Source organism: Symphalangus syndactylus, chromosome 20 (genome assembly GCF_028878055.3).
Source record: "Symphalangus syndactylus isolate Jambi chromosome 20, NHGRI_mSymSyn1-v2.1_pri, whole genome shotgun sequence".
Lineage (NCBI taxonomy): Eukaryota > Metazoa > Chordata > Mammalia > Primates > Hylobatidae > Symphalangus > Symphalangus syndactylus.
The window spans coordinates 34,521,007-34,534,301 of record NC_072442.2 but is presented as its reverse complement, the minus strand read 5'-3'; the positions used below and the strand labels follow the sequence as shown (position 1 = coordinate 34,534,301).

The window sequence follows — 13,295 nt, the reverse complement described above, 5'->3', positions numbered from 1 at the left end:
AAAATTACCCAGGACAACATTCGGGAAACATTTCTGGCGCCTTCACTTACTGAAACCCAGACATAAGCATTCCAGCAAAGACACGGCAACAGCAGGCTTCAGCAAGGAACCGTACAAATGTCCTGGAAAGGGCTTCCCTCTCTGAATGCAGCTTCCTGTCCACAGGATGCTCAAGGCCCAGGCACCTTTATTCTTCCAACTAGAAAGACATACAAAAAGGCCTCAACATGACCTCGGAGGCCCAAACATTTAGCCAAGGCTACTACCAAACAATCTGCTGTCTTCATCCAGGTAAGGGCAGCTTGACGTCTCAAGACACTAAGATGGTGGGTAAATCCAGGGTAGACTGAGATGCAGAAGCTCCAGCAAACGCAGTCCTGTCACTGAAAGACGAATGCAGTACTTATGCCTGCACAAACAGACCCTTCCCTCTGGCCTTGGGCCTAGAACATGATTTTTTGGTAGTTGCTGTTGGGGAAGAGGCCCTTGGGCTTTAACCTGCGAGCAGCCTCCCTTAAATGCTTGGGCTGCAGTGGGGGCTTTTCTCCCGACATCTCACACACGTCCAGGGCCTCTTCCAGCACCTCTCCGACGAAGACCTTGGCTATTCCAGCCATGGCAATGGCCACGTTCTCAGGCTCCGATCCGCCAGTGATAGAATGCATCAGACCTGCAATGCGTGCTTTTGGGAAAGCTGACCGGCGACACACTTCGTAGCGGGCCAGCTGCTCCTCAGACATGGCAGACAGCAGGGTTGCCATCCTCTGAGCCTCCTCCGCATCCACGGTGGGCTTCCTCTCCTTCTTTCCTTTGGTATCTCTTTTCCGTCCTTTGGCTGCAGGAGGAGCTGAGGCTGAGGCTTCACTGTCGCCTTCTGTGAGGTCCGTGACATCCTGACTGCTGAGCTCACCTTCCTGACCCCTGGGTTCTTCCAAGTTCCCATCTAGGTCCTCAGGGAGCCCGTCCTTGTTGCTGCCCTTCAGACCTTGGGGCGTGGCGAACATCTCAGCAGACACAACTGTTTGCCTGCCTGTCTCCATGGGTGAGACTCAGGTCTGCTCCGTGACAGCAGCTGTAGCAGCAGAAGTTACAGCTGGGGTGGTTTGATTATGGATCCGAAGTGAGATTTTGAGAACCATCCTTTTTCTTGTTTTTTTTTTTTTTTTTTGATTTACAGATCATGTTTATTAAGCGGCACTCAAAATGTTAAGTCTCATAAACAATAACATTCAGTGATCGACTTCAATCCAACTGTAATCCTTACTTTAAACTAAGGGCAAGAATAATTTTACGCATAGAGCAAATACCCACAAAACCTGGGTATTCCGAACTACAAACATGGTTTCCACAGCCACCTATGGTTTTAGGCAAGGACACATTTCCACGACGAACAAGTACTTACAAATATGTTAATAAAACACTAACGCAAACGCTTACCCTGCCGTCAGCATTTTAAGCAATGCCATTCCTGCTACTGAAAGCATTTATTTTAAGAAGCTTGAATTTGATCCGGGAAAACGTGTTCTCCTAAAACTTTAACAGGATGTTATCAATCCAAAGTGATTTTAAATCAAAAAGCCTTCCAACACAGCATTAAGTATTGTGAAAGCAATGTGAAACTTGCTTTCTGTTTTTTTGTTTGCTTGTTTGTGTGGAGACGGCGTCTCGCTCTGCCGACCAGGCTGGAGGGCAGTGCAGCGATCTCGGCTCACCGCAAGCCCCTCCTCCCGCGTAGACGCCATTCTCCGGCCTCAGCCTCCCGAGTAGCTGGGACTACGGTCACCCGCCACTGCGCCCGGCTAATTTTTTGTATTTTTAGTAGAGACGGGGTTTCACCGTGTTAGCCAGGATGGTCTCGAACTCCTGACTTCGTGATCCGCCCGCCTCGGCCTCCCAAAGTGCTGGGATTACAGGCACGAGCCACCACGCCCGGCCTAGTTCATTCTCTTTAATAATGAACTAGACAGTAAACTAGTTGTTGTCTAAAAACTTCAGAATACATGAAGTACAAGCCTCAGCTGTCAAGTCAGAAATGCCATTTCGATTTCACATATTAAATAGCTACAGTAGGCCAGGCTCGGTGGCTGGCGCCTGCAGTCCCAGCACCGTGGGAGGCCGAGGCAGGCGGATCACGAGGTTCAGAGATCGAAACCATCCTGGCCAACATGGCGAAACCCCGTCACCACCAAAAATACGAAAAGTTAGCCAGGCATGGTGGCAGGCGCCTGCACTTCCCAGGAACCCGAGAGGCCCAGGAAGGAGAATCACCCGAACCCGGGAGGCGGAGCCCGCAGTCAGCCGAGATCACGCCCCTGCACCCCAGCCTGGCGACACAGCGAGACTCCCTCTGAAAAAAAAAAAAAAAAAGAAAAAGAAAAAGAAAAAAGCTACAGTATAGCTCACAAGGTTACAAGGGCGTAAACATACCTAACACGCAAATACGACTTTATCCTTCAGATAGTCAAAAGTCAGAAGGAACGACACGGTTTGCAAGGTACTTTGACTTATGCGTGGTCATTAAAACCCGGTAAGTGATTAAAGTATGGTAATACAAAGGCAGGCAACGACATGCACCAATATCACTCTAAAATCAAAAGCATAAAAAGAAAGGCTGAAAACTCTCTGTTTCTCCATCTTTCATTTACACGGCTAGATATCAGAACCTTACTTTAGAAAATATACAATTATGATATCTGGTTTCCCCAGATGGTAATTTTCAGAATCTACAAAAAGTGTCAAGATGCGTAATTTGCTTCATCGAATGCTTTTCTAGCTCGTTTCAATTCTTCATTCATAGTAAGCAAGTCTTTCACCCTGGCAAACTTCCTTGGGTCCTTTCGAATCAAGAAGATGATATCTTCAACTTGTACTCGACCTTGTCTTCCAATTGACATTGCCTTGTGAGTCATTTCAGTGATATACTTTATGACAAGATCTTCAAGAATATCCACTGACTCAGTATAAGGATTCTGGTCATCCCCAAAGCCATACATCATACATCGCAATTCTTTAGAAAAAAGTCTCTTTCTTTTACCCTGTCCACCTTCTGCACCTCCTCCAATTTCTTCATTTCCTTCCTCAAAGGTGGGGTCTTCTTCCTCGTCTGCCATCCCACTGGCCCGCCGACCCACAGCCCAGAAACTTTCAAAGATTTTGGCTGCTATGTTTCTGGCGAGCCATAGATTAGTCACAAGTGGACACAGCTCCCTGCCTCCCCTTCCCACACACAAACACACACACTGCTTTATCTCACTTCCACAATATGGAGAAACCTGTGGATGGAGAGTTTATTAGTTTTAGATGAATGCAGAAGAAATTCTCACCAATTTTGGATATTGAAAACAAACCCCGGCTCACAGCTCAGAAGTTCTACTAGGCCAAGTGACTGCCTCCTGCTCAGAGTCACACGAGGGACCTCCAGGATGGGTCTGTCTGTGGGGTCGTTGCCTTCACCTGAGAAGAATCTGGCGTCGATCTGATTCGAGTTCGTGGCAGAATCCAATTCCTCAGGTATGTGAAACCCAGGCCCACTTGTTTGTTCTGCCAGCTGCCGGGAGGATGCTCTGAGCTCTTACAGGTGTTGCCCAGGTCTGGGCCGTGCAGCTCCCTGGGTCTGCACCTCCAGGGCTGAGGAATCACCCACAGGGGAATGGAATCTCAGGGAGGTTCAGTCCCAAATAAAGAGCACAGACGATTGAATTAGACCCAGCCCTTAACAGCTATTGTTTCAGGGTAATCCTAATCTAATCAGGGCTTTGGGCGGGCTCCTCAATTCGAGGTTCCGTCCGCACCCAAGGGAGGGGCAGAGGCAGGGCTAGGCTCTGGGGAGGGCGGGGCGGGAAATGCCGGGGGCATTTCAGAATTCTGGATTCCTCACAGAATCGCAAAGTTCACATTTCACAACAATAAAGAAAACAATGAGGGTAAAAATGAGACCTTTTATGAAGTTGCACATTAGAAAACTTAAACGTCTGAGAAAAAAATCTCTAACTCATAGGGAAACAAGTGGTTTATCACATACTCTGAAATAGACTGGGCTGGGTGTGGGGAATATGAAAATATGATTTCTATGTTCTGCTGTTGTATTGTATTGTATTGCATATTATTTATTTATTTTCGAGACAGAGTCTCCCTCTGTCCCCCAGACTGGATTGCAGTGGCCTGATGGCAGCTCACTGCAGCCTCTGCCTCCTGGGCCCAAGCAACTCTCCTGACTCAGCCTCCAGAGTAGCTTGGAGCAACTGTGCGCGCCACCACGCCAGGAGAAATTTGTATTCTTTAAAGTAGAGAGGAGGTTTCACCATTGTGGCCAGGCAAAGCCACAGCCTGGCAGGCGCCACGAAGACCCTGGCCACTGCAGCCGCCGGCAAGAGGGCGCCGCCTACAGGAGGGATCAAGAAGCCTCACCGCTACAGGCCTGGCAGTGCGCAAAATCAGAAAGTACCAGAAGTCCACGCAGCTTCACCTCCTCAAGCTGCCCTTCCAGCGCCCGATGCGCAAGATCGGGCAGCACATCATCCGGGACGTGCGCTTCCAGAGGGCGGCCATTGACGCCCTACGGGAGCCCAGTGAGGCTTCCCTGGTGCACCTCTTTGAAGACACCTAGCTGTGTGCCGTCCATAAAAGCCCTGAACTCTTCTACCCTATATATGTGTATTAGCGCTCTGCTTTGTACCCCCTTCCAGAGGAAACACAAATCCATCAATTGATCATTTAAGCCTTTCTAGCTTGGGTACAACTTTTCGCGTAGCTGTACTTGTAAGCTCTGTACTTTATACTTCCAGAGACTAGACCCTAGACAGTATCTGCTTGGAATAGTGGAGCTAGCTGGCTTCAACTTTATTTAGGCACATGCTAATTACTTGTGAGGGCAAAGGCGGGCAGTGAGGTTCTTAAGCTGACCCCGAAATAGTAAACTTTGGAAAATAGTCAAGTACGGTCACTTTATTTGTTAGATATCTTGTCACCACCTTACCAGCACCAGTCAGAGACCACATTTTTCTAGGTAGTCTCCATAGGTACATTATGAGAAAGACTTTACGACTTGTAGTGAAGCTCCAGGAAAAACCTCATTGTCGTAAACGTGTAATACAACCAGCCATGAAAGCAGTCAAAGCTTTCTCCTGAAAAGATAACACTGTCTACAGATTTCTTTCTTGAGAGCTGTGGCTATGTGATATTACATATTGAGAAGATTTCGTATGCGATTATTAAAAAGTCAGGAAACAACAGATGCTGGCAAGGCTGTGAAGATACAGAAACACTTTTACAACGTCTGTGAGAGTGTAAATCAGTTCAACCATTGTGGAAGTCCGTGTGGCGATTCCTCAAGCATCTAGAACCAGAAATACCATTGGACCCAGCTATCTCATTACCGGGTATATAGCCAAAGGGTTATAATTCATCCAATTACAAGGACACATGCACAGATATGCTCACTGCGGCACAGTTTGCAAGAGCAAAGGACCTGGAACCAACCCAAATGCCCATCAGTGATAGACTGGATAAAGAATATGTGTGGTATATACACCCGGGAATACTAGGCAGCATAAAAAAGAATGAGTTCGTCTTCTTTGCGGTGACATGGACGACCCTGGGGACCATCATTCTCAGCAAACTAACACAGGAACGGAAAAGCAAACACCACATCTTCTCACTCAAAAGTGGGAGTTGATCAATGAGAACACATGGACAGAGAAAGTGGAACGTGACTCTCCGTGGCCTGTCACGGGGTGGGGGGCCAGGGAAAGGAGAGCATTAGGACAAACACCCAAGGCATGTGGGGCTTAAAGCCTAGATGGTGGGTGGATTGGTGCAGCAAACCGCTATGGCACATGTATACCTTGGTAAGAAACCTGCACGTTTTGCACTAGTATCCCATAACTTACAGGAAAAAACAAAAAAAAAAATGCGTAGGGACACTGAACCCTCTCAACTAATCCAGTTTTCCTCTCTGAGAGAACAACGCTGTGTTCCTGCTCTTGAGCTGACCTCTGAGACCTTGATGTGAACTTGTTTCTGTCTTCAGCAGTTCAGATTTACTCAGACCCCACTCAATGTATTGAGTTCTATGAGGGGCAAGAGAAATGTTCTAAGCTTGTGTGTGGAGTCGCCATCAGCACTGCCCTCTGCTGATGCCTGTCTAGACCGCAGGCTGCTTGGGCCAGGTTCTCTTTTCCTCTAGTGTTCTGAAAGGGCCAGAGCTGCCACATCTGCCAGAATACAGCTTCCAAGACTGCTCCATGCTATGGAAAAGGAATGAGCTGAGAGCCATGTTAAGACTGGGAGATAATGAGTCTCTAGGACCTTACTTCCTTTGGGAGCTCAAGCACTTTCATTTCTGAGGGAGCCCTCCCATCTCCATGAGTTCTGCCAAGAACCTGTACCCTCCTTGTGTCTCTAAGACACACCGGTCTAACTTGTGGTACGCCCAGGCAAGAAAGTTGGTTAAAGGAAAGGAAAGCTGAAGAAGGCCAGAATATGGAGGTATGAAACGGAATTTCCCAATTCTTGGTAAAATTTAGAAATTTCCGTAATACCCAAAGGCAGATGCTACGTACCATAAGTCCTATTTTAGCAGCAAAAGCTGAGGGTATGAGGAAATACAACTATATTGTATGGGGGTTTATTTGGCTCCAGGAAGAAAGAGTACATGTTATTCTGCATTCGATATTAGAGCAGAACAATGGGGTCTTTTCGAAAATTTGGCTTTCACTCTGTGATTCAGGGGGCACATGGCAGAGGGAAACACACTGAAATGGAACCACGGATGTCTGTGAGCTGTGCTGGGAAGGTTCAGGGTGATTCCGTCGTAAGTCTCAGGTCTTTATTCTGTAAAGAAAAATTACTCAATTGCATCATAAAGATACAGCAGAGTATGTCCAAGTAGAGTTGGGAATAACTTTGTCACTCGTGATGAACCTACTTGGTCCGATATTTTAATATCTTCCCCCATGTCTGTGTACTCAGGTTTGATTTTCCGAGTGGATCATCGGTGGAATCAATAAAATCAGGAATACTCTAAGGCAGTGTTTTGAACTAAATTTCAGTGTCTCTGGATGAACCGGCCATATCACCGTGTGTAGCAAACATGAAGTATCAACAGGCTGTCTGTATGCCTTTTCAACTACATAGAAGTTCGCTACAAATGGCGGCGTGAGGAAAGGTGATTTTGGAATTGGATGCTCTCTCGTCTTTTACGATGCATCTATACTATATTACATTCTAAAACAGTAAAGGATCACTTGCTGACGTAAAGCACAGTAGGCAGGAATAGGAGAAGGGTCAACTGAGAGAAAAAAAAAAGCTTTGTGATGTAATTTTTATTTCTGCAGTTTGGAAAAGAGTTTAACTGTTTTTGTGATGACTCACAAAAATACATAAGGGCATGAAAATTACCCAGGACAACATTCGGGAAACATTTCTGGCGCCTTCACTTACTGAAACCCAGACATAAGCATTCCAGCAAAGACACGGCAACAGCAGGCTTCAGCAAGGAACCGTACAAATGTCCTGGAAAGGGCTTCCCTCTCTGAATGCAGCTTCCTGTCCACAGGATGCTCAAGGCCCAGGCACCTTTATTCTTCCAACTAGAAAGACATACAAAAAGGCCTCAACATGACCTCGGAGGCCCAAACATTTAGCCAAGGCTACTACCAAACAATCTGCTGTCTTCATCCAGGTAAGGGCAGCTTGACGTCTCAAGACACTAAGATGGTGGGTAAATCCAGGGTAGACTGAGATGCAGAAGCTCCAGCAAACGCAGTCCTGTCACTGAAAGACGAATGCAGTACTTATGCCTGCACAAACAGACCCTTCCCTCTGGCCTTGGGCCTAGAACATGATTTTTTGGTAGTTGCTGTTGGGGAAGAGGCCCTTGGGCTTTAACCTGCGAGCAGCCTCCCTTAAATGCTTGGGCTGCAGTGGGGGCTTTTCTCCCGACATCTCACACACGTCCAGGGCCTCTTCCAGCACCTCTCCGACGAAGACCTTGGCTATTCCAGCCATGGCAATGGCCACGTTCTCAGGCTCCGATCCGCCAGTGATAGAATGCATCAGACCTGCAATGCGTGCTTTTGGGAAAGCTGACCGGCGACACACTTCGTAGCGGGCCAGCTGCTCCTCAGACATGGCAGACAGCAGGGTTGCCATCCTCTGAGCCTCCTCCGCATCCACGGTGGGCTTCCTCTCCTTCTTTCCTTTGGTATCTCTTTTCCGTCCTTTGGCTGCAGGAGGAGCTGAGGCTGAGGCTTCACTGTCGCCTTCTGTGAGGTCCGTGACATCCTGACTGCTGAGCTCACCTTCCTGACCCCTGGGTTCTTCCAAGTTCCCATCTAGGTCCTCAGGGAGCCCGTCCTTGTTGCTGCCCTTCAGACCTTGGGGCGTGGCGAACATCTCAGCAGACACAACTGTTTGCCTGCCTGTCTCCATGGGTGAGACTCAGGTCTGCTCCGTGACAGCAGCTGTAGCAGCAGAAGTTACAGCTGGGGTGGTTTGATTATGGATCCGAAGTGAGATTTTGAGAACCATCCTTTTTCTTGTTTTTTTTTTTTTTTTTGATTTACAGATCATGTTTATTAAGCGGCACTCAAAATGTTAAGTCTCATAAACAATAACATTCAGTGATCGACTTCAATCCAACTGTAATCCTTACTTTAAACTAAGGGCAAGAATAATTTTACGCATAGAGTAAATACCCACAAAACCTGGGTATTCCGAACTACAAACATGGTTTCCACAGCCACCTATGGTTTTAGGCAAGGACACATTTCCACGACGAACAAGTACTTACAAATATGTTAATAAAACACTAACGCAAACGCTTACCCTGCCGTCAGCATTTTAAGCAATGCCATTCCTGCTACTGAAAGCATTTATTTTAAGAAGCTTGAATTTGATCCGGGAAAACGTGTTCTCCTAAAACTTTAACAGGATGTTATCAATCCAAAGTGATTTTAAATCAAAAAGCCTTCCAACACAGCATTAAGTATTGTGAAAGCAATGTGAAACTTGCTTTCTGTTTTTTTGTTTGCTTGTTTGTGTGGAGACGGCGTCTCGCTCTGCCGACCAGGCTGGAGGGCAGTGCAGCGATCTCGGCTCACCGCAAGCCCCTCCTCCCGCGTAGACGCCATTCTCCGGCCTCAGCCTCCCGAGTAGCTGGGACTACGGTCACCCGCCACTGCGCCCGGCTAATTTTTTGTATTTTTAGTAGAGACGGGGTTTCACCGTGTTAGCCAGGATGGTCTCGAACTCCTGACTTCGTGATCCGCCCGCCTCGGCCTCCCAAAGTGCTGGGATTACAGGCACGAGCCACCACGCCCGGCCTAGTTCATTCTCTTTAATAATGAACTAGACAGTAAACTAGTTGTTGTCTAAAAACTTCAGAATACATGAAGTACAAGCCTCAGCTGTCAAGTCAGAAATGCCATTTCGATTTCACATATTAAATAGCTACAGTAGGCCAGGCTCGGTGGCTGGCGCCTGCAGTCCCAGCACCGTGGGAGGCCGAGGCAGGCGGATCACGAGGTTCAGAGATCGAAACCATCCTGGCCAACATGGCGAAACCCCGTCACCACCAAAAATACGAAAAGTTAGCCAGGCATGGTGGCAGGCGCCTGCACTTCCCAGGAACCCGAGAGGCCCAGGAAGGAGAATCACCCGAACCCGGGAGGCGGAGCCCGCAGTCAGCCGAGATCACGCCCCTGCACCCCAGCCTGGCGACACAGCGAGACTCCCTCTGAAAAAAAAAAAAAAAAAGAAAAAGAAAAAGAAAAAAGCTACAGTATAGCTCACAAGGTTACAAGGGCGTAAACATACCTAACACGCAAATACGACTTTATCCTTCAGATAGTCAAAAGTCAGAAGGAACGACACGGTTTGCAAGGTACTTTGACTTATGCGTGGTCATTAAAACCCGGTAAGTGATTAAAGTATGGTAATACAAAGGCAGGCAACGACATGCACCAATATCACTCTAAAATCAAAAGCATAAAAAGAAAGGCTGAAAACTCTCTGTTTCTCCATCTTTCATTTACACGGCTAGATATCAGAACCTTACTTTAGAAAATATACAATTATGATATCTGGTTTCCCCAGATGGTAATTTTCAGAATCTACAAAAAGTGTCAAGATGCGTAATTTGCTTCATCGAATGCTTTTCTAGCTCGTTTCAATTCTTCATTCATAGTAAGCAAGTCTTTCACCCTGGCAAACTTCCTTGGGTCCTTTCGAATCAAGAAGATGATATCTTCAACTTGTACTCGACCTTGTCTTCCAATTGACATTGCCTTGTGAGTCATTTCAGTGATATACTTTATGACAAGATCTTCAAGAATATCCACTGACTCAGTATAAGGATTCTGGTCATCCCCAAAGCCATACATCATACATCGCAATTCTTTAGAAAAAAGTCTCTTTCTTTTACCCTGTCCACCTTCTGCACCTCCTCCAATTTCTTCATTTCCTTCCTCAAAGGTGGGGTCTTCTTCCTCGTCTGCCATCCCACTGGCCCGCCGACCCACAGCCCAGAAACTTTCAAAGATTTTGGCTGCTATGTTTCTGGCGAGCCATAGATTAGTCACAAGTGGACACAGCTCCCTGCCTCCCCTTCCCACACACAAACACACACACTGCTTTATCTCACTTCCACAATATGGAGAAACCTGTGGATGGAGAGTTTATTAGTTTTAGATGAATGCAGAAGAAATTCTCACCAATTTTGGATATTGAAAACAAACCCCGGCTCACAGCTCAGAAGTTCTACTAGGCCAAGTGACTGCCTCCTGCTCAGAGTCACACGAGGGACCTCCAGGATGGGTCTGTCTGTGGGGTCGTTGCCTTCACCTGAGAAGAATCTGGCGTCGATCTGATTCGAGTTCGTGGCAGAATCCAATTCCTCAGGTATGTGAAACCCAGGCCCACTTGTTTGTTCTGCCAGCTGCCGGGAGGATGCTCTGAGCTCTTACAGGTGTTGCCCAGGTCTGGGCCGTGCAGCTCCCTGGGTCTGCACCTCCAGGGCTGAGGAATCACCCACAGGGGAATGGAATCTCAGGGAGGTTCAGTCCCAAATAAAGAGCACAGACGATTGAATTAGACCCAGCCCTTAACAGCTATTGTTTCAGGGTAATCCTAATCTAATCAGGGCTTTGGGCGGGCTCCTCAATTCGAGGTTCCGTCCGCACCCAAGGGAGGGGCAGAGGCAGGGCTAGGCTCTGGGGAGGGCGGGGCGGGAAATGCCGGGGGCATTTCAGAATTCTGGATTCCTCACAGAATCGCAAAGTTCACATTTCACAACAATAAAGAAAACAATGAGGGTAAAAATGAGACCTTTTATGAAGTTGCACATTAGAAAACTTAAACGTCTGAGAAAAAAATCTCTAACTCATAGGGAAACAAGTGGTTTATCACATACTCTGAAATAGACTGGGCTGGGTGTGGGGAATATGAAAATATGATTTCTATGTTCTGCTGTTGTATTGTATTGTATTGCATATTATTTATTTATTTTCGAGACAGAGTCTCCCTCTGTCCCCCAGACTGGATTGCAGTGGCCTGATGGCAGCTCACTGCAGCCTCTGCCTCCTGGGCCCAAGCAACTCTCCTGACTCAGCCTCCAGAGTAGCTTGGAGCAACTGTGCGCGCCACCACGCCAGGAGAAATTTGTATTCTTTAAAGTAGAGAGGAGGTTTCACCATTGTGGCCAGGCAAAGCCACAGCCTGGCAGGCGCCACGAAGACCCTGGCCACTGCAGCCGCCGGCAAGAGGGCGCCGCCTACAGGAGGGATCAAGAAGCCTCACCGCTACAGGCCTGGCAGTGCGCAAAATCAGAAAGTACCAGAAGTCCACGCAGCTTCACCTCCTCAAGCTGCCCTTCCAGCGCCCGATGCGCAAGATCGGGCAGCACATCATCCGGGACGTGCGCTTCCAGAGGGCGGCCATTGACGCCCTACGGGAGCCCAGTGAGGCTTCCCTGGTGCACCTCTTTGAAGACACCTAGCTGTGTGCCGTCCATAAAAGCCCTGAACTCTTCTACCCTATATATGTGTATTAGCGCTCTGCTTTGTACCCCCTTCCAGAGGAAACACAAATCCATCAATTGATCATTTAAGCCTTTCTAGCTTGGGTACAACTTTTCGCGTAGCTGTACTTGTAAGCTCTGTACTTTATACTTCCAGAGACTAGACCCTAGACAGTATCTGCTTGGAATAGTGGAGCTAGCTGGCTTCAACTTTATTTAGGCACATGCTAATTACTTGTGAGGGCAAAGGCGGGCAGTGAGGTTCTTAAGCTGACCCCGAAATAGTAAACTTTGGAAAATAGTCAAGTACGGTCACTTTATTTGTTAGATATCTTGTCACCACCTTACCAGCACCAGTCAGAGACCACATTTTTCTAGGTAGTCTCCATAGGTACATTATGAGAAAGACTTTACGACTTGTAGTGAAGCTCCAGGAAAAACCTCATTGTCGTAAACGTGTAATACAACCAGCCATGAAAGCAGTCAAAGCTTTCTCCTGAAAAGATAACACTGTCTACAGATTTCTTTCTTGAGAGCTGTGGCTATGTGATATTACATATTGAGAAGATTTCGTATGCGATTATTAAAAAGTCAGGAAACAACAGATGCTGGCAAGGCTGTGAAGATACAGAAACACTTTTACAACGTCTGTGAGAGTGTAAATCAGTTCAACCATTGTGGAAGTCCGTGTGGCGATTCCTCAAGCATCTAGAACCAGAAATACCATTGGACCCAGCTATCTCATTACCGGGTATATAGCCAAAGGGTTATAATTCATCCAATTACAAGGACACATGCACAGATATGCTCACTGCGGCACAGTTTGCAAGAGCAAAGGACCTGGAACCAACCCAAATGCCCATCAGTGATAGACTGGATAAAGAATATGTGTGGTATATACACCCGGGAATACTAGGCAGCATAAAAAAGAATGAGTTCGTCTTCTTTGCGGTGACATGGACGACCCTGGGGACCATCATTCTCAGCAAACTAACACAGGAACGGAAAAGCAAACACCACATCTTCTCACTCAAAAGTGGGAGTTGATCAATGAGAACACATGGACAGAGAAAGTGGAACGTGACTCTCCGTGGCCTGTCACGGGGTGGGGGGCCAGGGAAAGGAGAGCATTAGGACAAACACCCAAGGCATGTGGGGCTTAAAGCCTAGATGGTGGGTGGATTGGTGCAGCAAACCGCTATGGCACATGTATACCTTGGTAAGAAACCTGCACGTTTTGCACTAGTATCCCATAACTTACAGGAAAAAACAAAAAAAA

General features: G+C 47.3%; 2 protein-coding genes across 2 annotated transcripts; both read right to left on the bottom strand.

Annotated features, from left to right (window-relative positions):
* Positions 1 to 2,735: 2,735 nt before the first annotated feature.
* LOC129470316 (transcription initiation factor TFIID subunit 13-like) lies at positions 2,736 to 3,110 on the bottom strand. Its single transcript, XM_055258016.2, has one exon. The coding sequence runs from the start codon at positions 3,108 to 3,110 to the stop codon at positions 2,736 to 2,738; it is 375 nt and encodes a 124-aa protein (XP_055113991.2).
* A 7,014-nt stretch (positions 3,111 to 10,124) lies between these two features.
* LOC129470294 (transcription initiation factor TFIID subunit 13-like) lies at positions 10,125 to 10,499 on the bottom strand. The gene has a single exon (XM_055257963.1). The coding sequence runs from the start codon at positions 10,497 to 10,499 to the stop codon at positions 10,125 to 10,127; it is 375 nt and encodes a 124-aa protein (XP_055113938.1).
* Between the last annotated feature and the right edge of the window lie 2,796 nt (positions 10,500 to 13,295).